At 43.6% G+C, this 24402-nt stretch overlaps 1 protein-coding gene across 2 annotated transcripts in view; it reads right to left on the bottom strand.

Annotated features, from left to right (window-relative positions):
- The window catches only part of COL5A1 (collagen type V alpha 1 chain), a 264470-nt gene that overhangs the window by 3713 nt on the left and 236355 nt on the right, over positions 1-24402 (bottom strand). The window contains exons 59-65 of one of the 2 annotated variants that reach the window (XM_087943851.1): positions 24344-24397; positions 23506-23541; positions 21082-21135; positions 20733-20991; positions 17277-17389; positions 7716-7784; positions 1408-1641 (exon numbers count right to left, since the gene is read on the bottom strand). In XM_087943851.1, coding sequence (XP_087799977.1) covers positions 1408-1641; positions 7716-7784; positions 17277-17389; positions 20733-20991; positions 21082-21135; positions 23506-23541; positions 24344-24397 — 819 coding nt within the window. Of the gene's footprint in view, positions 1-1407; positions 1642-7588; positions 7658-7715; positions 7785-17276; positions 17390-20732; positions 20992-21081; positions 21136-23505; positions 23542-24343; positions 24398-24402 lie in introns of both variants that reach the window. The other variant, XM_087943852.1, reaches the window with a different exon arrangement.

Raw genomic sequence — 24402 nt, 5'->3', positions numbered from 1 at the left:
TATAGCTGGAGGTCTCTCCCTCCCTCCCTCTCTCTCTCTCTCTCTCTTTCTCCCATCTCCCTCCCTCTTCCCCTGTCTCTCCCTCCCTCTTTCCCCTCCCCCTCCCTCCCTCTCTCTGGTCTAAAAAGATTTTGCAGGTAGTCTCCAAAAGGTGCTCCATCTTTACTCATGGACAAACCCCATTACAAACTTTTGGGAGGTGAATTCTGCATTTCCACTGAAGTATTAATTTTGATTAATACTGTTAATACTATAAGTTATGAAAACCTTCCATCTTTTTCTCCAAACGGTAGGATGGGAGGGGACCTCAGAGGTCTTTAGTCCACCCCTTTTCCCCAAGGCAAAAGACCTCAGGCCTTCCTTTGAGACCTTCCATCCGTGGAGACCCCTCAATTCTCACGGTCAGGAGATTCCTTCTACTCTCAACTTCAGATCTCTCCCTGCTGCGAAACCTCTTGGCTCTTGGGATCTACCCACTCCTTTTTCCCCCTGTGACTGCTTTCGAGGGCTGGAAGACGCTTGCCCTGTGTCTAACTTTCCCTTCTATAGGCTAAACAAACCCAGTTCTTGAATAAGAAGGGCACATATAATTGTCACTCTTGTATAGGATGCTGCTCAGGCCAAGGTCTCTGATTCCTGGTCTAGAGAACCTGAAAAGCTAAAAACCTTGGTTTGTTCTGAGATCCTGTGGTTTCTTAGCACAGGTACCCATCAGAAACTCCTGGCCTCACCACTTTGACGGTGCCCTATATATATATATATATATATTTCCTCTCCTCCTACCCCTCAAATTGTGGATCCTTCATTCAACCACCCAAAGGCTCTAATCACTCTAATCTCTATTAGTGGAAGAAGAATGTAACGTTTTCTCCGTAAAATCAGATTTTTACGGGAGAAATCCAGTGCTGATTGCTGCACTCAATTAATTCTGGTTACTGACCACAATAAATGTATTATTATAGTCCACTTAATTAAACTCTTTTTGTTGATAGCTAATATAGGCAGTAATAATTATTTTTAGACATTAGAGTGGTGCGGTGGCCTAGAGGCGGAGCCCTCGCCTCACAATCAGGAGGCTGTGAGTTCGATCCTAGACAGAGGCAGATATTTCTCTCTCTGGGCACACTGAGAATATATCTGCTGAATATAACTCCGCATTGGTGACAGGAAAGGCATCCGGCCAGTAAATACTCAGCTCCATTCAGTTGCCCAGACTGAATGCAAGGAATCATGGGGACATTAAATGATGATTAGTCAAAAAATAATCTATTCCCTCTTATTTTTTGCCCTCCCCTTCTCAATCACGCCCATGAAAAGGAGGTCCTACTGTCAACATGGACAGCCTAGGAGGTTGCCAACCCCCTCCCCCTGAACGAAGGGTCTCTCCTTTCTGCAATCACTACTCACTGCACAGCCATCGAAGACCGCCCTGATGAAAGGGCTGTTGTCGTATGACATCTCTTCATCATTGGAGCCCAGGAAGCGCATGGCCTTCTCATAGTTGTCCACCGTGGCGTCATGCCACGCCACAGACTGGAAGCAGTTGTAGGTGATGTTTTGGTGAGCGGATGCACTTAGGAGCCTCAGGAAGGTCATCTGTACCACTCCAATGGGGTTGCTGTCAGCATCCACGTAGGAGAGCTAAGGGGAAGTGGAAAAGGAGACAAGGAAGAAGCGGACCAGGTAGGCTGGGCAAGAAATGGCGGGCAGGCAAGAGGGAAGCCATTCGGCAGGAAGTTTACACCCAAGTGCCACAAAGTGTGTCATGGTATTCTTGGACACCCCTTGAGGGATGGTCAGAGATAATTCTTTACAGTTACGTTTGAAAAAGCAGTTTCTGACAAATAAATGGGATTTGAGTTTCAGGCTGGGCAAATCCTAGAAATGAGAAATAGGTCTCATTTCTCCAACATGCAGGAGGTAGGAAGTAATTTAAAAAACCTTCAATTGGCAGGATAACCAAGAGTGGAATTATAAAAGGATCATTACATAGAGACATAAGAATTGGAACAGTCAGAAAAGACTCAAGAACTTGAAACACTGCATTAACCGTAGACATTCTCAGCCATGTTGGAATTTTGCATTTTTCCTGCATGGATTTATCTGAAAATCTTCCCTGTGTGTTTGTGTCAGAGATGACGTCACCCAAGGCATCTGATGCTCACTTTATATCTTGGAATTGCATGCCAAAGTTAAACAACTTCCAGACAAGACGCTGGTGTTCATTGGATAGTGTGGGAAAGGACTGAGTGGGCTAGAAGGGAATGGGGCCATGCCTACACATGCCCAGAATCAGTCAATTTCACACACACACACACAACACACACATACACAGAGTGATAAAAAGAAACAAAGGTTTTACCAACCAGTTATTTGGACTCCGGTCCATGATCGTCTCGAGAGAGATCAAAATGACTGACCGAGGCAAGCAGAAGCATGCTAGACAAGCTAAAAGAGCAACCAGGAACTAGAAGATGGCAGTGGATTATCCTGCATCAAGACCTGTTCACAAGAGACTTACAGATGGCAACTGACTCTTCCATTATTTAAAACGTATGTAATGTGAATTTAGAGCAGTGAGGATGGACTGGCAGAACATCTTCCATGCTTGGAACCACAGAAAGATTCCTTCCTTCCTTCCTTCCTTCCAAGGCTGAACAGGTCTCTTTTGAAAAAAAAAAATCTCTTTTGTTTAAAAAAATAAAAGTATTACTAACTCTTACACTAGTCTCATCATCTCCTAAATTCTTCTGATGCAGAAAGATCGTCCTGTAAAAGCAACTTATTCCAATTAGAAGTGGAGTGGCCATCTGACTGACACAGCATTAATTCAGTTCAGAGGCCGCCCAGCACCAATTAGACTCTGGGCAGAACACTTCGTTGGAAGAAGAAATGTCAGATAAAATTCCTGAGGGGCTCCACCCCATCTTTGGCTTAGGGAACAACCAGGTTTTTAGCACCTTTTGATGCTCAGGAGAGGAGCCAAGCCCTGGTGCCAACTTGTAAAACATTCCTACACTTGTTTCCAAGTTGCCATAAGAAAGAGGGGGTAGCGGGGGGAGGAAGACTGGAGAAGCAGACGGCAAATGAACTTAGAAGCCCATTCCAATCTTATCTTTAGAAAGATTGTAGCTAAGCTACTGGAGCTTTTGCCCGAGAAAAACTTTGATTGGAGAACATGATGGAGGACACATATGCGCTTAATTGGAGAAACTTATTTATGACACACCAAGGGGGGAAGGGGGAGCAGGGTCACAGGTGACTGTAGTTATGTATGCCAGAATCAGCTCCATACAGGTCATGCCAGTATGTCGCTGCTAATAAATTCTTAGAAGTTTTTTTGAAGTTTGGTTCTAGGCTCACGATTTAATTAGGGCAATCGCTGGAATCTTGACAAGGAGGCTGTTCCGTTCACAGCAACCAAGATGGCGCCCTTCCTGGGCCTGGATTACAGCTCCTCCAACTGTTTTTCCAGGATGGGCAGGGACTATCAGCCATGGGGGTCCCTCAGAACTAGATCACATCTCTTGAGCGGTGACCCCAACGCCTTAAAGCCAAATGGCTGCAACTGCAGCTGGCACAGCAGTGGTGACAGGAGGACATATTGATGCATTTCTACCCACTGCCTTCTGGTCCAGCTGCACCTCTGATCATCTTCAAGCAGAGGGCCCATGTGGAACTCAGTGCAGTAGTCCATTGGTGAAACGCTAGGTCATTTTTTACGATATCATTTGGTAAAATGCCCTTTGAACTTGGGAAGAGATTAAGAGATCTCCAAATATCTTACCACATATTTTTACCTCAAGGAATATTGTGTGTGTGTGTGTGTGTGTGTGTGTGTGTTGTGTGTGATTCAACTACTTCTAGGAATTACATATGCAAATTAAACTGATGTTTATCAACAATGTTTAGTTAACCAGTCAATTAAATTGATTTTTTTTTCATGAAAAAGCTACCTTTCTGAAAACCCTTCTCTCTCTGCCATGCACACAACCCCAGTGCACCCACATTTAACAGATTTGGAAATCTGTTTTTGGAGATGGTGCCTAATTTGCATTTATTATGGAAATAATTAATATTTCATACTGGAGCTTCATACTGGAGGTGTTGGACTAATTAAAACTTAATCCCATCTCCCCTCCCTGTGTGTCCAGCTCCCTCCTTTGCCATCTGCTGTTAATGATTTTATTTGTTAATTATTTTATCGGCTGCGTTTCTAGGAGTGATGGATATAAATGTTTTTTAATGCTTTAGTGCTGTAAGCCATTCAGGATCGTTGGATATGAGATGGGCAGCAAATAGATTTCATAAATAAGTAAATTTTTAGAATTTTTAAAAAATGCTAATTGGAACCATGAAGGTTAATCAATCCTATATCATTCAGTGTGTGAATGAGGGAACCAGATCTTACCTCCAAAAAGTTAGCTGACAGTTAAGGGTTGGCCGTTCTTCTTAAGAACGTTTCAAGCCAAGCCAACAGAGCAACAGGCCCTTCCAAGGACTCGCGGTGAAGACTTTACGATGGAAACCATCTGACATTCAAACCAGAGTGAGCTCAAACAGGTGTTTGAAGCCCGTGAGATGCTAAAAGGAGCTCTGCAGGTCTTCTGGGGGAGGGGAAAATAGCATGAGAGAGATAAAACCCCAAATCCACCATCTGAGATCCAGAACTGCAAATGGCCTTTAAAGGCCCTGGGACCACATCCAGAGCTGGTCCCCAAATCAAAACGCCATATTATCTTAATGGGTAAGCTAAATGGGTAATCACAACAATATATTGAGCCACGGTGGCACAGTGGTTAGAATGCAGTACTGCAGGCTCCTTCTGCTGACTGCTGGCTGGCTGCAATTTGGCAGTTCGAATCTCACCAGGCTCAAGGCTGGACTCAGCCTTCCATTCTTCCAAGGGAGGTAAAAAGAGGACCCAGATTGTTGGGGGCCATAGGTTGACTCTGTAAACCGCTTAGAGAGGGCTGTGAAAACCCGGTGAAGCGATATATAAGTCTAAGGGCTATTGCTATAAACCAAAGGGAATATTAGGATTAATTTTCAATTTCTGTCATCTAATGCATCAGAGGAATTTGGTAGGAGTTTTCTTAAGAATGGTGAAACCTCTCAAATAGCTCCGGAATTCCCACTGCAGGAGCAAATGTGATACAGTTGCCGTTGGAAATCTTCTAATTCCTGGTGGCTCATTGCCAGTTCAAGAAACAATCCTGACAACCAGAAAAATAATGAGAGCAAGAAAATAAGAGGGAAGGCAAAATCTGAGGTGACGAGCAAAAACCAGCTGCTTGCATATAAAATCCTTCCCCCACAACAAAATGATTTGCCCAAGACCCGTGGGGTTGGCCAGCCAGACCCAGAGTGGACCTGACGTCTCCAGTTAGTACAGTGTGGTGAGTCTGGGAACATGCATGGGCTCCTTTGCGCAGAGAAGAAGCTCTTGACACGTCCTGTCAGGTGGCAGTGTTGCCTAGCTGGAAAAGCTTTTGTGCACCTCATTCAGGAGGACTTCATGGACAGTCATGCTGACTGCAGACAGAAGAGTAAGATGTGCGTGTGTGAGTGTATATATATAGCAATTAAAACAAAATGAAAACTGCGTAAAGGGTATTTCAAGAGGTCCTGGAAAGCTGTCACTGTCGCCGTTTAGAACTAATAAATGAATTCCCTTGCTCGAGAGGAAGACCCAGGCACGGGAACATCATCGGGAATAACTGTGACGGAGCTTCAACAACTTCAGAATCTTGCACTGCTCTTCTTGAAGTATGCTCCCAAACGTTTACCCACATGTCCCTCACAAAGAGAGGACCTTTCACATGCCTAACCTTCATCTGAAACTGTTTTGCAGCCAGCCTTCCAGATGATGGAATATGGAATTGCGGAATATGAAATTGAAACAGAAACATTACTTTTTCCTTATTTTGATGTTCTGAGACAATAGCAAACGTTGCACAAGCACCTGAGTCAAGCTGGGAAGTTCTTTTTGGAACAATGAAAGCTGAGAGAAATGAATTTTACATCTTTTGTCACCTTCTTGACTTTTCTTGATCCCAACCACAAAAGACACGCAGCTGGTTTTCTCCCCGTGTTTCAGCCATGGCCCAACATTCAAGGCAAATGTTGCGGAGGCTATTATCACAATTCCGCCCTCTTCCCAACATTGAGGAAGATTCCCCTGTGCTTCTGTTGCTCTAATCAGCTGTGGCATCATCAGGGTATAGATTTTCCAAAGGTTCCTGTGATCTTGTTAACTCAGATCTGTGTTTGCTTCCAAAGTGAATTGGAAACTGGGGTTGAATTCCATTAGGTGCCAAGTGGGAATGGATTTCAGCAGAAAGAGGCAAACCTGTTGACTTCAGTTAGCCTAACTTTGAAAGTGTTTCCGTTCCATTTTCTCAATTTTGGGAAACCTCCCATCTTTCCAGTTCAATAATTTTTAATGTAATGTTTTCAGTGCATTTTGGAGCATTTTTCTCCAAACAGAAATATTTTTATATGAAATTCTTATTAGAATTACATCTTCTTTCATAGTTTCTGTGAAGTAGTTTATTAATATAGTACCATTTATGTATATTGTCCTTTCCACGATTATTCATGTTCTTAATTATTTTTTCCTAAATTGTGATTTCTGCCAGACAACTGGCAGAATTCCAGTTCTGAATCAAGTTCTGATTCAAACCCTTTCCTTTCCTTTCCTTTCCTTTCCTTTCAACAGATTAACAGAATTGGAAGGGACCTTATAGGTCATCTAGTCCAACCCCACACCCAAGCAGGAGACCCTACATCATTTCTGACAAATGGCAGCCCAATCTCTTCTTGAAAGTCTAAGTGATGAAGCTCCCACAACTTCTGAAGGCACTTTCTGTTCCATTGGTTGATTGTTCTCACTGTCAGAAAATTTCTCCTTATTTCCAGGTTGAATCTCACCTTGATCAGTTTCCATCCATTATTCCTTGTCTGGCCTTCGGGTGCTTTGAAAAATACCCTGACCCCTTCCTCTCTCTGGCAGCCCCACAAATACTGGAAGGCTGCTCTCCTGTCTCCCCTGGTCCTTCTCTTCCCTAGACCAGCCAGGCCCGGTTCCTGCAACTGTTCATTGTATGTTTGAGCCTCCAGTCCCCTCATCATCCTGGTTGCTCTTCTCTGCAATCTTTCTAGAGTCTCAGCATTTTTTTTATAATGTGGTGACCAAAACTGGATGCAGTACTCTAGATGTGGCCTTACTAAGGCTTTAAAGAGTGGTATTAGTACCTCGCTTGACCTTGATTGTATCCCTTCCCTTCCCTTTCTCCTGTCCTTTCTCCTTTCCTTTCCTGTCCTTTGTATCTACAAGAATCTCCCGATCAGGTCAGAGGACCAGCTTAACCTCAGAAAGACCAAGGAGATGTCGGTTGTGGTGAGGGCCCCAACGGAGCCTTCAAACGCCCTCGGCAATTGCTCCTCGGCCATCCTTGGACTCTTCTAGAGCTGCTCGTTAGTTCAGCTTACAGCGTGAAATTAGTTTTGGGCCAGATGTGGGAAGCGGACATGGCTGGCGTGCTCCAGGTGGAGAGCAGAGGGAGCCAGAAGCTTTGCCACTTACCAAAGACCCTCGCTTGTAGCTACTATACCAGGTGGCTGGCTGCTCTTTGGGCCAACGGGCCATTTTGCTCTGCAAAATATGAGAGGGGTTAAAGCCAAACAGAAAGCTGAAATTGGGTTCCTCTTACCAGTTTACCGCGCTTGAATTCACTGAACCAGGAGCCCGGGGTTTCCTTTGGCCATGAAGTAATTCTAGCCTGAAAATGATGGAAGAGGCACGTTGGGGAAGAGAAGAACAGAGACAAGAAAAAAAAAGGAGAGTTACAGTCTGGAACGAAAGATCCCTGCGGAAATCACTTGAGCCTTTCTTTTTAAGCAAACCCCCAAACCGACAATGCAACCCTAATCACTTTCTGGGGCCAGACATGTGGAAAGAGCACCCAGAAAGCCAACAGTATTTCCTGGCGCCTTGATGGTTGGTGGGGAGGAAACCAAGGAAGAAACGGGACTGCTAAGACCATCCTGGCAAGGATGAGGGGTTGACTCCTAACACCCTCCTCCTCTTTAAAAAGACTGTTCTGCTTCCAAGGAGAGATTCGCTTCCCTGGATGCTGATTAGTGTGTTCAAATATATGGCCATAATTGTGAAGTCTAGAATCTCTTATTCCTTGCTTCGTTTCATGGTTGACCCAGGGCCATATCTGGCTTTGGACAGGTGAAATCTCCAGGGCATAATTGAGGAACTGGTGGCCCTCCAGAGGTTTTGTAGACCAACTCGCCCTCGCCTGAGCCAGAGGCCATTCTAGAAGGAGAAGCAGGAGGAGCTACTTTCATAATCAATAAATCTATTGTCTTTATTCACTCTTGATTTGCCAAGAAAATGTTTATGGTTCTGGTGTCTAAACCCAACTGTCAATGTTCTAAGCTATATTAGGCTGAGCCTGGACTAACCTCTCTCCAATTTCTTTTCTTTACGGAAGTCCTTTTCAATTAACTGTCAACTCTGAAGCTGACCTGACTGAAGCCATCTTGACAGCTTCAGTGTTGCCACACTGGAGCTGAGGGATAGGGAGGGGGGAATAGAGATGGCCCAAGCAAAATACTTTCTCCTGGGAACCAAGACAGCCCCACAGGTGGCCAGAGAAAGGAGGGGTGAAGTTACCAGGCAACCGAATGGTACCTTGATTGGATCATGTGACTGATTGTTTGGGAAAGAGGGAAAACTTTTACTTTCATTGGATGAAAACCGTGGGAACCTTCAGAGTCGGTTTTCACCAGACTGTGCCAATATGAAATGTCCAATAAATCAATTATTTGAGGAACTTGTTTGCCTTGGAGACCTGTTTGTTGATGGAACCCTGACAGCTGGCCTCACTGAGGCCATTTTCTACGCTTCAGTGTTGCCATCAACATGGTGCATGAATTTTAGGGCCACCTCTGAGCTACAGAAGTTATTCCATCCCTTTCCCATTAGTTCTAGTCAGCTTGGCCAATAATGAATGATGGAAGTGCTATCTAAAGGCCCATCCAATTTCACAGCATCGCACAGTAAGCAAGAAGAATTCACCCAACCCAACATATCCAACAATTCCCAAAGGTCTGAGGCAGATCAACAGTCAACACTCATTGTCTTTCTTGAAAGCGTGTCTGCTGGCTTAATGGCCTGCTTCCATGAATCTCCAAAGAGTTCCAGATATTGTAGAAGGAGAGCTATGTCAGTCATGGTAGCCAAAAATCAGAAAAAAATCTGACTGTCAGCAGCTACCTCACATTTGCTTGTGCTTCACTGGCATGCGGTGACACTCTGCCATGAATTATAGAGAAGAGGGACGAAGGCAGAGCAGGTTTGGGAAACCGAAAGTAGGTGCTGTGCCGACTACTAAAGAAGCTGCTTCAAGGTCACCCAACTGGAAAGAGGAGGAAGGTGCAATGCAGAGGATGCTGGAACTGACCTTTAGGAAAACAGCTTGCAAGATTTTAATTGGTTACCTTTGGGTGGGAAACGAAAGACAGTTGAGAAAGGGAAAGGAGGGGAAAGTAGAACATAGGGATTTTTGGCACGCAAATCTCAGTTCTGGCTAAGGATTACTACAATACACTTGGTCTCTAATTAAAAAAATACAGCAGCTTTTCAGACTAACTGCTCAATTAAAAAGCATCCATTTTCATGAGCTGCCTCGGAGGAAGTCTCCTTAAAGTTGATGCCTTTTAAAGAAAGGTAGCAGCATGAGAAGGTAACCCCAAACTTCTGATTTGAATCCCAAGGATTTCTGGGAAGAGCAGATTGCTCCTCTCTAACTCTGCTTTTCCCAGGTCTTACCTGTGCATTTACATGTCTCTTTCTTGCTAAAGTTGTGCGTGTTTGTGTGCTGCCAAGAATGCAGTGACAGACAGGAACTCGGGGATTGGGAAGGCTGCGTGCTTAGAATGCAATGCTCCCTGGGCTGTTTAAGTGGGGAATGTTCTGGAACCTTCCACCAGGCATTCCAACCCACTTCCTGGTGGAATGCACAGGGGACATATCTATGCCCAAACCTAGCCTGAAAGAGCCGATGTGGGTTTGAGCTGCTTTCAAAAATGTTACAGGGTCTAGGGAAAGAAAGAAGATTGACTCCTATAAACATCCCCAGACCTTTTAATACGGCTTTATGCTATTTGCAGGGGTTTCATGGAGCTTCCTTCACACTTGTACAAATAGTTTACATTTAAACACAAAAAAGCTGCATTTAGGGCAGTGGATAATTAGGAAAATAAATCTGACCTGGGAATAAACATATTTAATCACTAGAATAAATAAATAGACACCTATCTACACACTTAAACACACAACCATCTTTGGATCAACAGCTTAAAGAAGTGTAAAGTGGAAAATATTCTTAGGATAGGAGTGCTTTATGTTCACAGGAGTGAGCGTTGTTGTTGGTCCCACACATCTGGGGCCCTTCTCCCTCCTAGAAGCCTTTGTCCTGACTCTCGCATCCACTTTTTGTGGTCAAACTGCCACTGTTATGTGGATGGGTGAGTGGGTGGAGAAGGAGGTACAACCACAGGGATCTCATTTTCAGAGACACGGAGAAGTATCTGTGCCCAAAGAAGTGGACTGACTGGAAAAGGATGGGATTCGTTGGTCATCTAAGAGGTGGCGGCCAGCCAGAGGTCTTTGGGCCCCCAGGGGCCTCCAGAGGTCCCGGGGGGAGGGAGGTGTCTCAAGGCTGAGGACTCAGAAGAACTTCAGCCTCGTCTCCAGAATCTATCTGGGGGGAAAAGGAAGGGTCCGGATGTATTTAGGGCCCTAAGAATCACAGGCCTTTCGTACCAAGAGGGTTAGGGTTAGGGTTAGATTGGATCCCAATCTGGATCAAGAGCAACACGGGACAATTTCTAACCCACCCAAAGCAGGAGGTCCAGAGGTAACTTTTGTCTCAGTGCAAGATCCTGTGTGAAATGCAGCCTTCAACTGATAGCTCCACCTGACTACTCACAACTACATCCCAAACAGGAAATAATAAATAATTAGCCAACTTGAAAAAAACTTGCTTAGTCCTTTGTTTCCCATTTCCCTTTACAAGTTATGAAACATTTTAGAATAGAATAGAATAGAATAGAATAGAATAGAATAGAATAGAATAGAATAGAGGAAAAGGAGTAGGAATGTAGAACAATAGAATAGAATAGAATCTAGAAGGGACTTTGGAGGTCTTCTAGTCCAGCCCTGTTCTCAAGCAGGAAAACCTATACCATTTCAGACAAGTGACTGTCCAGTCTCTTCTTAAAAACCTCCAGTTATGGAGTGCCCACACTTTCTGGTGGCAAGCTGTTCCACTGGTTAATTGTCCTCACTGTTTGGAAGTTTCTCCTCAATTCCAGGTTGCTTCTCTCCTTGATCAGTTTCAAATCATAGTTTCTTACCCTGCCCTCCGGTGCTTTGGAAAATAATTTTTACCCCAACTCTTCCTTGTGGCAGCCCCTCAAATACTGGAATATTGCTAATGTGTCGTTCCCCCCTCCCCCAGCCCTTCTTTTCTCTAAACTGGCCATACCCAAATCCTGCAACCATTCTTCACGTGTTTTAGCCTCCAGGCCTTTCATCATCTTAGTTGCTCTTCTCTTTTTCCAAAGTCTCAACGTCTTTTTTGTAGTATGGCGACCAAAATTGGTTGCAGTAGTCCAGGTGTGGCCTTACTAAGGTTTTGTAAAGTGGCATTAATACTTCACGTGATCTTGATTCTATGCCTCTGTTTATACAACCCAGGATTGTATTCGCTTTTTTGGCTGCTGGCTCCTATTTAAGTGATCATCCAAGCAAGGCCTCTCTCACAGTTACTGTTTTGGGGCCAGGTCTTGCCTAATCTGTACTTATACCTTAGATTTTTCCTGCCTAATTTTGTAGTGGTCTTATCTTTTTCACTAACTGAAAAACCATTTTCTTTTATGAAAAGGGGAAGTTAAACTCCTCTCCCTAGCCAAGGTTTGGCTCCCATTCACTGACAGAGGGGAAATATCATTTCTCACCAGTTCCTCTTATTCCATGCCTCTAACTTAGTTCCCAAAGTCTATGCAAATATTTCACATCTTTCTGCACATTTCTTTACATTAGATCCAAAACAAGAGTTACGAACATTTTAAAAAACTAAAATTGGGATGAAAAAAGGCATAAGTAGTTTGAAAACCTCTGCATTAATGGTATGGTGCATTTCATCCACTAACATCAATCCAGCTTTCCTGCAAATGTCATCATATTCTGAAGAAAATGCAGGGGAAAAAAGCAAGCAGTGACCACATTTAAAAGGGCAACATTTTGAAGGCAGGTTGCTGAAAAGCTGCTGCATCCACTTCTGATTTTTGCAAAACCTCCATCGCTTTTGCAACATTCTAAAGTTACTGTAAATTTCATCTTGGTAGGACAAAAACGAAAAAGCGAATCAGGAATGTGTTTCTAGTTTTCCTCTTGAATGAAATGGGGGAGGGGGACTTCCGATCTGGAGATGGGTTTGGCATAGACCCCCCTCCCGTCCCACCCAAGTACAGTCAAAAGCAGACTGGGCTGCTTGCTAAATCTCTCTCTCTAACAGATTGAGTGGTCATTACAAGGCTCTCATTCAGACACGTTCATGTCCGATCTGTAAATTGCAGGGCACCCCGGAGGGAGTGAAAAGTGTGAATGGACGACAACCTCGGGGAGGACACATCTGCTCAACTTCCAACGCCAAGTTTTTCACTCCAACCGATGCACTTGACCTACCAATAATTTAGTACAGAGGGAATGACATGACATATTTGCACTTATGAATCTGCAGAAATGGACACATTTCAGCTTCTTTGTCAGCTTGTTAGCAATGCAAGTTGTTTTCAGAAGTCTATCAATAAACGGGAAACATTAAATGATGCGCAAGGCCGAAGTGAGAAGGTCAAAGGACAAAACGCAGCACCTGAATGAGAGTGTTCAGACATGTGAGAAGCAAGGATGGCTTGCAAGGAAGGAAAAGGATATAGAATAGAATAGAGTAACAGAGTTGGAAGGGGCCTTGGAGGTCTTCTAGTCCAACCCGCTGCTTAGCCAGGAAACCCTATACCCGTGATGGCGAACCCATGGCACGCGTACCACAAAGCCACTTGTGCTGGCACGTGAGCCACAGGCAAGCTTACCTCACTGCACATGCGCACGCCTCACAACTGTTTTTTTTCCAGGTGGTTTGAGGCCTTTTTCAGCCTCCCAGAGGCTTGGAAAAAGACTCTGCAAGGCTTCTCAGGAAGAATAGGCCCGTTTCGTCATTTCCTGTAATACCGGAAGTGACGAAAGGGGTCTATAATTCGGCCTGCAAAGCCTTGCAGAGGCTTTTTCCAAGCCTCTGGGAGGCCAAAAAAGGCCTCAAACCAGCCAAAAAATCAGCTGTGAGGTGCAGTGCAGGTAAGGGGGGGGGGAGGATTGCGTGTGCATGCGCAGGGGTGCGTGCATTGCATTCTGGGTGCTGGCGCACGAGTGCGTGCACATTGGTCTGTGCACAATTTTTGGCACAGGAGCCCGAAAAGGTTAACCACCACTGCCCTATACCATTTCAGACAAATGGTTTTCCAATCTCTTCTTTAAAACTTTCTGTGTTGGAGCATTTACAACTTCTGGAGACAAGTTGTGTCAGGAAATCTCTCCGTAGTTCCAGGTTGCTTCTCTCCTTGATCAGTTTCCATCTGTTGCTTCTTGTCCTGCCTTCTTGTGCTTTGGAGAATAGCTCGACCCCCAACTCTTCTTTGGGGCAGCCCCTGAGATATCGGGACACTGCTATCCTGTCCCCCCTGGTCCTTCTTTTCACCAAACTGGACATACCCAATTCCAGCAATCGTCCTTTATATGTTTTAGCCTCCAGAAGGAATAGGGTTGCTGCTGAAGTAAACTAGATTTGTTCAATTTCATTTTCTTTGCTCTTTTTTCCCCTGTCTCTGATTCATAGAATCATAAAATCATTAAGGCCGGAAGGGACCTTGGAGATCTTCTAGTCCAACCCCCTGCCCAAAGCTGGAGTTCTCATCCCATCCTAGACAAATGGATGTCCAATCTCTTTTTTAAACACTACAGGGATGGAGCACACACAACTTCTGGAGGTGTCAGATCCGTGTATCTTCCATTGAAGAATGGCAGAAGAAGGGGGTGGTGGAGTTGGTACAAGTAATCCTTTTTTATGTTACCTGATCTGTATAACCTACACATGATATACAACAGGAGGACTGGAGCCAGATGGCTAGAAACTTGTCACCTCTTGCAGAGATAGCAAGTGGAGAAGGGACCATAAAAATTCCAGCTCCGGAAAACTTCCGGTTTGTCGGCTTCGCGAGCGGCAGGGATTTGCGATCCTGCGCGATCCCTGCCGCGCTAGCCGCTTTGATGCCTCCGATCTATTGATCTGGAGGCTAGGGCTGCCATGAAGAGGCAGCCCAAGATAGGAGGGATCCGGACAGGGGGTTGGGGTCTTCGCAGACCCCTTCCCCACCCGGCTTAACCCTCTTTCTCAAGGCGGTTGAGCGGCGGTCTGTAATGGCCGCCACAAAGAAGCTGACAGCTGGACAAGATCGTGCTGGAGGAAGAGAAAGTGCTGAAGCGAAAGTTTCTTGGCTGAACTGGACTATAAGATACAAGTAATATAAGTAATATCCTGAAAATTTGGATTTTTTGAAAGATACTTTGTTTCCAGAAGAGATTTACAAGCGGCGAGTGAAAGTGTTTTAAGAGAAAGTTTACTCTCCTTCCACATGGATTTAACAAATGGATATTGAAAATCCTGCTATTTTATAGAAGGTAAAAATTTAAAGCTTTCTGTTATAAGTGGGAAGGGAGAGGACAAAAAGAAAATTTTCATTAAGATTTTGCTGGAGGAGATGCCTGGAAGATTTCGAGATTGGAAGTTAATTGTAATGAGACTTTAAAATACAGATTGGGTTTTTTTTTTTCCCTTGCCAATTGATATTACCCCAGGAAGAAATAGTGTGAAGAACTTTGTGTTCTGTTTGGACTGTTTGATGACTTTGGGATTTTGGGGAATTGTTTTAAGTTTTGAATTACCATGGTTGTTTTAAAAAGAAGAAGAAGAGAAAAAAGAAGAAGAAAAGGTTTATAATGGCTTTATTTGTTGATGAACTGAGAGAGGATAAAAAAAGAAGGTAAAGATGGTGTGAGAGAAATTTTTGCTTTTTAGAAATGGCGCTTGCTACTTATCAACAAACACAGCAATTAATGGAGGATAAGAAGAAGAAGAAGAAGAAGAAGAAGAAGAAGAAGAAGAAGAAGAAGAAGAAGAAGAAGAGAGAAGAAAGAAAAGAAGAAGAAAGAAGAAGAAGAAAGAAGAAGAAAAGAAGAAGAAGAAAAGAAGAAGAAGAAGAAGAAGAAGAAGAAGAAGAAGAGAAGAAGAAGAAGAAGAAAGAAGAAGAAGAAAGAAGAAGAAGAAGCCATCTTTAATGAGTCTAAAAGGACATAAGACTTTAAAAAAAACATCCAAGAAAGAGAAAATAAGATGCAAAATCAATATACTGTTAGAAAGCAAAAGAAAAGAGAAATGCAACAGAGGTGGGGAGCGAAGGGGGTAAAAGACCAGATGGGATAAGATAGGAAGGAAGAAGGGGGAAAAGCCAAAAGGTATGAAATAAGGTGTGGAGAAGAAATCTTTTTTATGGATAATGGGTAATGCATAACTTTGTTTCAAAATGTTTCTGCAAGGTACATGATAGTATTGTAGTATTTGTATGAGAATTAGAAAATTAGAATTTTATAAGGCTTAAGTAAAGATTAAAATATTAAAGTTTTAATAATGATAGATTTTAAGATTTAATAAAATATTAAAAGGAATGTCTAAAACATTTAGTTTAAGTATAGAGTTTAATTGACTATTGTGTGGATGTTCGTACGAACTTATTATTAGGGTATTTGTTTTTGAAATAGATAATTGGAAAGCTATGAGATTTGATGTTTAATTATATATTTAATTACTTTATGGATTTACTATTTTAGTAAGTAGAATGTACTAAGCAGAATTAGATAGGGAATTAGATGTTAATGTAGGGGAGCGATGGAAAGGCATCATACTTCGATTAGTGATTTCAGGAGAAATATTTTTTTTTCTAATATGAATGAGATAAACGGATAATTGAAAAGAATGGACAAAAGATACAAATACAATGATTTAAATTAAGATGAAATAAATAAAATAGAATTAAGAAGAGTGGAAAGCGGGGAGAAGTTATAATAAAGATATAGAAGGGTAATAAGATAGGTAATGGCATATAAGTTGAACATGAATTTAATTGAAGTCCATACAAAGAGAGGTAATCCGGGGCCAAGCTACTTTTTAAAAAGAAGTTTTATGTTTTTGTGTTTTGTGTGTGTATGTCTGATTGAGATTTAATAAAACCTTGGGAGAAAGCGAGAGGAATATTTGTAAACAAGGCAGAGGGAAATATGAATATGATGAGTATAAAATGGATAAATATAGAAGAAATGTAATTGAATAAGAGTAAAGAGAAATAATGAGAAATTTGCCAAAAAAATATTTAAGTGGAAATGGGATATATTAGAATTGTATTGTATAAAACAATGTTTTATTTGCCTTGTAAAATTTATAATGGAAAGAGGTTCAATGTCTTTAATGTTTAATGATGCTTTGTGTGTCTGTAAAATTAATAAAATTTGTTTTTTTTTAAAAAAAAATTCCAGCTCCGGAAGATACTCCCTGGGAACTCTTCAAAAGATATGTTCTCAGAGAAGGGGAGGGGGGAATTAACATGTTGGTTCTTTGTTTGACAAAATACACATCTAAACAAGGGGAGGGGCCCTAACTCCCCTTATCTATTATTGCATACTTGGGAGCATTTAGACTTTACTTTGAATAGTGCTGGAATCATCATCTCATTTCAATAAAGGATTCCTTTTGAAACGTCCAGTTTTCAGAAGTTCATTCTTTTCGGTTGAAGGGGAAAAGTCCAATACTTGACCAGGAGGCAAGACATTCTGCTGATTAAGAGTTTTCACTGTCGGGAAATTCCTCCTTAGTCCTAGGTTGAATCTCTCCTTGATAATTCTTCCACCTGTTACTTCTTGTCCTGTCCTCGGGGGGGCTTTCTTTGGAGAATAGGCTGAGCCTCTGAGCCTTTTGCTCTTATGCTCGCTCCTTTTCCGTCTTTTCCTGATGGGAATCATGTCATTGAAAGCAAAGGAAAAGCAACATGCAAAATGTCCTCCAAAGGGACAGCAAAAAAGAGTTACTTACCCCCTCGGACTTCTTATCTGGGAAGATGCAAGTTTCTCCTCCAGCGGTAAAATTACAGTAAACTTTAAAGGAATCCCGGGAGCAGCCTTGATTCGGGTCTACCCAATATTCTCCTAGATTTGGGAGAAAAGCAGTGGCTAGAAATTATAAAGCCCAAATACGATCTTTGGCATTGGCCCTTCAGAAAAGCTCCATCTCCAGCTTTTTCCAGAGGGCAGATGCCGAGAGATCATTTCTGGTCCCGTCACTGAAAAACATTGCTTCTTTTCTTTCAGGAGGAATTGATCAAACTTCCTCCGCTTCTGAAATGCATGTTATTTCTCAATCTACCTTTCTTCTTTTTAAACACATGAGTGTTTCCAATTTAAAATACAAATATGAAGAATAGAATAGATAGACCTTCTACTACTGCACCATAGAGAATATCTTAACTTACTGCACCTGTGGGTGGTTTGCCAATTGCACGGGGGGCAGATAGGACAGCACCCCAGACGGTTAATGTCATTGCCCAGAGGATCATTGGTCGCCCTCTCCCCTCTTTGGAAGAGCTTTATAGCTCCCGCTGCCTTAAGAAAGTTCAAAACATCCTCAAAGATCCATCTCATCCTGGGCACCCTTTTTTTTTTTAACTATGACCATCTGGCAGACGGTAAAGGACAATAAAAACAAGGACAAATAGGCTGAAAAACAGCTTCTATCCCAGGGCAGGAGCTCTGTTGAATTCTGCTGTATTGTGCAATATTAATGCAATATCAGGGGTTTTCAATTCAATGTATAGAATGTGAAGGATGTGTGTTTATTTTCAGTCATAATGTACATGGTACATGGTATTTAATTTTGTTGTACAAGGTGCAAGACAATAAACTAAACTAGACTAGACTAGACTAGACTAAATAGAAGCTCCTTGGTGCCCGCTGAGCTTGGCTGTTTGCTTGCAGACATCTTGTTACCTGACCAAGCTACGTCATCAGTGCTGGTAAGTGTGGAGCTTGCTCCTTGTTCATACACAGTTGCTACCCCTGCCAGTTTCTTGATTAGGGCATTGTTTTCAGTCTGATTGTTTGCCCGATGTTGATCCCTGTTTGGACACTTTGTCGAGCTGCTTTCCATCCAGCCACCCAGTTGATTGGAGCTCTGGGTCTGACCTAGCTGGGCAGTGCGTGTTGTTGTAGGCATTCACGCAGAAAGAACAAGTGGAGGATGGCCTCCATGTCAATTTATCCCATTTGTGTGCTTTCTGAAGTGTTTGATATTCATAGGAGTTTCCAACAGTCAGGCTGAACTGTGTATAATTGAATCATCTTCTTTTAATGACCCCATAATCCCTTGCGGGGTGCAGTCTGGGCAATTGAATGGAGCCGAGTGTTTACTGGCTGGATGCCCTTCCTGTCACCAATGCCGAGTTTTATTCAGCAGATATACATTCTCATTGTGACCAGAGAGAGAAATATCTGCCTCTACCTAGGATCAAACTCACAGCCTCCCGATTGAGAGGTGAGAGCTCTACCTCTAGGCCACTGCACCCCTCAAACTGTGTACCGCTGAATACTGTATAAAAATATACCTCTGACACCAGTTGCACTGATGGTGTTCCCTAGTTGGGTAATGAGACGTCTGTAAGCAACAACCAAGTTCAAAGAGCACGAAGGACTCCCAACTACTGCTGGCACAGATGCAGGGACTCCAATAGCTCCCCATCCTAATTTCCCGACTGTTCCTGTCCTACCTGCTCCCATTTTCTTTGACCTGGAGGTATAACGTAATTTTGGCGTGGTGACAAAGGGCACCATATGGAGGCAGAACTGAGGCTCAGCTCTTGGCATCTCCAGTTCGAAACACCATAAAGAGGCTGTCAGGAAACAGCTTTTCCCGCCTGAGACTTTGGGAGTCGCTGCCGGTCAGAGTAAGCTACATGGCTCAGGCAAATGTATCCTACACTCACAATATTCCCTGTGCCTCCAAGGCTCGAAATTTTGGGCCTGGACAGTCTAGAACTGCACTGCCCGCAGCCCGATCTAAGCATAGTTCACAAAATTGTCTGCTATAACATCTTGCCCATCGACGACTTCTTCAGCTTCAACCACAATAATACACGGGCAAACAACCGATGCAAACTCAAAGTAAACCGCTTCAAATTCCGTTGCAGAAAATGCGACTTCAGCAAAGGAGTGGTCAACACTTGGAATGGTCTACCCAACTCCGTGGTTACAGCCTCAACCCCTCACAGTTCCAACCTCAAACTGTCTACCGTGGACCTCCTCACCCCATTTCTAAGAAGTCCTCAAAGGGGGCGTGCATAAGCGCACCAGCGTGCCTACCGTCCCTGTCCTATTGTCCCTATTTATCTGTATTTACTCCCCATGCTCCTGTTTATGTTCATACCCATACTTGTTATCTTGTGTACTTGATTGACAAACAAATAAATAAAAAGGCAGCTTTCCCGATACCTTTAAATGAAAGATATCCAAAATCCACAGTTGGATTTAAACTATCAATCTTAAAGACCTAAATTCACGGATTCCAGTCTTAGAAGTGAATACAGTTAATGGACTGCAATGGTTGTTTTTTTTTTACTAGACATGTTGAATCTCTGGGGAGGCTCAGTCAGATTGGAGACAACCCAAGAAGGGACCAAAATCAACAATGGAAAGTGCTTTGGATCACGAGATATCCCAACATTCGGGGACCAAAGGATGAGGCCGACTTCCCTCTGCAGTTCAGAAGGCTCATCTGCGGGAAGGAGCCCAGATTCCATTAGAACATTTGGGGTCACATTGATTCACTTTAGAAGATGATTCTAGGCGGCGCAGAACAGAAACAGCCACAGAATCCAAAAAAGATTAAAAGAACAAAATGTGCTCTAGAAGAAAACGTGCAGCCACACCTAAAATTCCCAAATCCTAAAAAGGATTTGCCTTGAAGACTTTTGTTAGAAAGTCTGTCTGTCTGTCTGTCTGTCTGTGCCGGCCACCTGCCTATGGATGGATGGCTCTATCTGTCCGTCTGTCTGTCCATCCATCCATCCATCCATCTTCTGTCTGTCTGTCTGTCTGTCTATCTATCTATCTATCTATCTATCTATCTATCTATCTATCTATCTATCTATGCTGGCACCTGCTTATGGGTGGATGGATGGATAGATAAATAGATATCCATCCATCCATCCATCCATCCATCCATCTCAATTTGGATGCTACCTGATTCCAGTCAACTCTGACTTTTAAAGCCAGTCAGGGTGGGAGCCCTATGGAACTCTAGAATGAAAACCTGGAGCCCACCTGGATTAACTGTGTTTCTCTCATACCAACCATATTTACACAACTTTGTGACATTAGATTGAAGCCTTGGATCTAACTATCTGATCAATGAGACAGAATTGGAACATCTATGAACCTTTGAAAAGAAGATCGATTGCCCTTTTCTATTCCCCCTCCCCTTCCGATGGCTGCTGCCTACCATCTGGGAAGTCCGGGTGACAAAGCTGCAGGTCCTTGCAGGTCCGAGCTGGGTTCTGCTGGGTGCCCAAGGGGTGCTTCATCTGCTCGATTTCCAGTTTCAGAGAGTTCAAGGAGCCAAAGATCTCCTCCATGCCATCAGCATAGTCCACATAATTGTCAGAATTGACGTCATCCATCAGCTGGCTGGCATCAATGTTCCTCCGAGTCCGCTTGGAGGACTGGATGGGGAGAGGTTGGATTACTTCTCCTGGAGGACCCTGGATATGATGAGAGAAGAACAGGAATTTGGCTTGAGCAATGCCACACCAGAGAAGCAGACTCAAACTTGTGACAGCCGCAGCACTTACAGGAGGTCCTGGTAGGCCGGGGTGACCAGTTTCGCCCTTCGGACCCGTTGGCCCCTGGGAAGAAGAAGCAGAAAAGACATGGGCAGTGAAGGAGGTGCCACAGCACAATTGCAACCCACCAGGGCCCTTAAAGTAAGTCGCCCTAACCATTGTAATTCTCACCTTACAATATTTCCTTGTGGGTTTCAAGAAGACAAAAGTAGACAAATGTTTGGGAGAGCGGTCAAAAAAATTAAGAAGAGTTGAAATACTAAAAAGAACAAGAGATGATGGATAGATATAGAATACTTCCTAATATAGAAGTATTCATCTGTCATATGCACCTCTATAACTGTCTGGTTTGGCTCTGCAACCCAACAAGACAGACACAGACTCCAGAGAGTAATTAGGACTGCAGAAAAAAACAATGGCTACCAACCTGCCTTCCATCGAGGACCTGTATGCTGCATGAGTCAAAAAGAGGGATGTGAAAATATCTACAGACCCCTCACATCCTGGACATAAACTGTTTCAACTCCTTCCCTCAAAATGACGCTATAGATCCCTGCACACCACAACAACTAGACACAAGGGGAGTTTTTACCCAAACGCCATCACCCTGCTAAACAAATAATTCCCTCAACACTGTTCAACTATTTACTAAGTCTGCATTACTATTACCTTCTCATCACTCCTTATCGCCCATCCCCTCCCACTTGTGACTGTATGAGTGTAACCTTGTTGATTGTATCCTTATTATCTATATTGACTGTTTCCTAGCATGATTTGATTGCTTATTGCATCCTATGACTATTATTAATGCTGTACCTGATTATTCTTGACTCTTGATGAATGTATCTTTTCTTTTATGTACACTGAGAGCATTTGCACCAAGACAAATTCCTTGTGTGTCCAATCACACTTGGTCAATACGTAATTCTATCTGTCTTCTATCTATCTATAGGATTTGCTTGATTAAGAATTAGAAAATAGAGGTAAAAGTTAGAAATTGGGGAAATATGACTATGTACACTGCTATATAATATATTACAATTACCATGTAGAGGTAAATGTTACAAGCTGAAAGATTTTTATTATTGCTATTAGTATTTTGTATAAAGTAAACTGATCATTATCATTACTATAATTATTTTAACTATAATTAATATCAGAATTAATATTAATATTTTGTAAACCTAAAATGACTCAGACACATACACTGTTAAGCACACGTGCATATTTCAGGGGAAAATGTATAAATAAGATAAAAAAAAAAGTGGAAGGGATGTTGGTTCAAGAAGCAAGAGGTTGTCTCCTTGAAACCCAAATGGACATTTTAAGGTGAGAATTGCAATCTGTAGTGGCCTCTGCCGTGGCTGCATCTCACCTATCTAAGCTTTATGAGATGACAGCCAGACATTAGCAGGGGACTGGAGGGAAGGATTGGAATGTGAAGAAAGGGGGAGAATGGAAGGTCATTGATGATATGGGGAGAACTGAGCACCTGTTACCTGTTTCCTGAATGATATACAAGCACCTGATTGGAGCTTTGCAGATAACTGGGAGATGGCAGGGGGGAGGACAGGCACACAGGTGCACAGGCCCATCCCATCCTGGTGTGCACACCTGCGCCTGCTGCCTCCTGTGCACAGGTGAGCACACCGGGATTGGGTGGGCCTGGCCAGTGTGCACCCACCACCTCCTGTGCGCACATGTGCCTGCTGGGATTGGGTGGGACTGGCCAAAGTGATGCAGGATGGCCCCTTACCATTTCCATTTGGGGGGGGCAGTAAACCCCCATTTTTGGGGCCTCCTGGGCCTCAGGGAAGCCTCCTGCAGGGACCATTTTTGCTCCCAGGGAAGCTGGGGCTTAGGAAGGGAAAAAAACAGAGCGGGGGGGGGGGGGCACGCAGCACCCCTCCATTTTTTGCCTTCATGGGCCTCAGGGAAGCCTCCTGGGCAAAGCAGTAAGACAGCGAGGAGGATCCTGGCACAGCTGATCACAGGAACAGCTGATCGTGGGGAAGGCGGCAAAAGGAAATACCTTAAGGAGTGACTGGGCGGGAAAGAACGCAGTCAGCGATGTCGGGCATGCACGCAATGTTGTGCATTCGCGATCAGGACTGACTGGGTGGGGAGGGGAGGGGCCAGCCAGGGGCGCGATTTGCCAGTTCTCCAAACTGCGCTGAATCGTAACAACCGGTTCCATAGAACCGGTCTGAACTGGTAGAATCCCACCCCTGATCTCAGGGTAATCAAAGGAGCACCATTTTGGAGGGGGAGATGTGGATGATGGGAGGGACAAAGACATGAAGGAAGCTGGGAAGACAGGAAAGGGGCAGAGAGCTTCTCTTCCACCCCCACGGGATCGTGTGGACTGCAAGACTACGATTAATAGCAATAAAACAATTTTCCTCCTTTGATAGATTTGATACTTGTACTTACGGAAGATCCTTTAGCACCTTTTGGACCGGGGGGCCCCTAGTTGAAAGACAGAAGAGCTCGTTAGCAAAGCGTCCATTAAAAATAACCAAGTAGCCCATAACCGAGGCCGGGTGCTGATTAGCAGAATGAAAGTTGTCACAAGTGGTACACTAATTAATGTGTTCAGCACGTCAGTCTGAGGCTGAAACAGCCATTTCTTTTGTGCGCTCACAGTTCTAATTATACTTCAGAATAAACATATTTATCTTTCTGAAATCACTAAAATGTCAAGTTACGTTCTATTATTCTGCAGTACTGCAGGCTACTTCTGCTGACTGCCGGCTGCCAGATATTTGGCAATTCGAATCTCACCAGCTCAAGATTCAGACTCAGCCTTCCGTCCTTCCAAGGTGGGTCAAATGAGGACCCAGATTGTTGGGGGCAAGAGGCTGACTCTGTACACCGCTTAGAGAGGGCTGGAAAGCACTATAAAGCGGTATATAAGTCTAAGGGCTATTGCTATCTCTATCTATCTATCGATCAATCGATCGATCAATCGATCTATCAGCTGTGGTGGCGCAGTGGTTAGAATGCAGTATTGCAGGCTAATTCTGCCGACTGCCAGCAGTTTGATTCTCACTGGCTCAAGGTCGACTCAGCCTTCCATCCTTCCCAGGTGAGTAAAAGGAGGACCCAGATAGTTGGGGGCAAAAGGCCGACTCTCTAAACCGCTTAGAGAGGGATGTAAAAGCACTGTGAAGCGGTACATAAGTCAAAGGGCTACTGCTATTATATCGAGGGCGGGGGGAAACCACGTGTTCATTTAGTGGATCCAAATCTCAGCCTCTTTGCTACTCACCGGCAACCCTGGAGGCCCAGGTGGACCAAGAGGGCCACTTGGTCCTTGAATACCCTTGA

Source organism: Notechis scutatus, chromosome 15 (genome assembly GCF_049901735.1).
Source record: "Notechis scutatus isolate UNSWTSFEM ecotype Mainland chromosome 15, rNotScu1.2, whole genome shotgun sequence".
Lineage (NCBI taxonomy): Eukaryota > Metazoa > Chordata > Lepidosauria > Squamata > Elapidae > Notechis > Notechis scutatus.
Note: the sequence above shows the minus strand (reverse complement) of the source record. Positions and strands in the feature narration are given on the sequence as shown.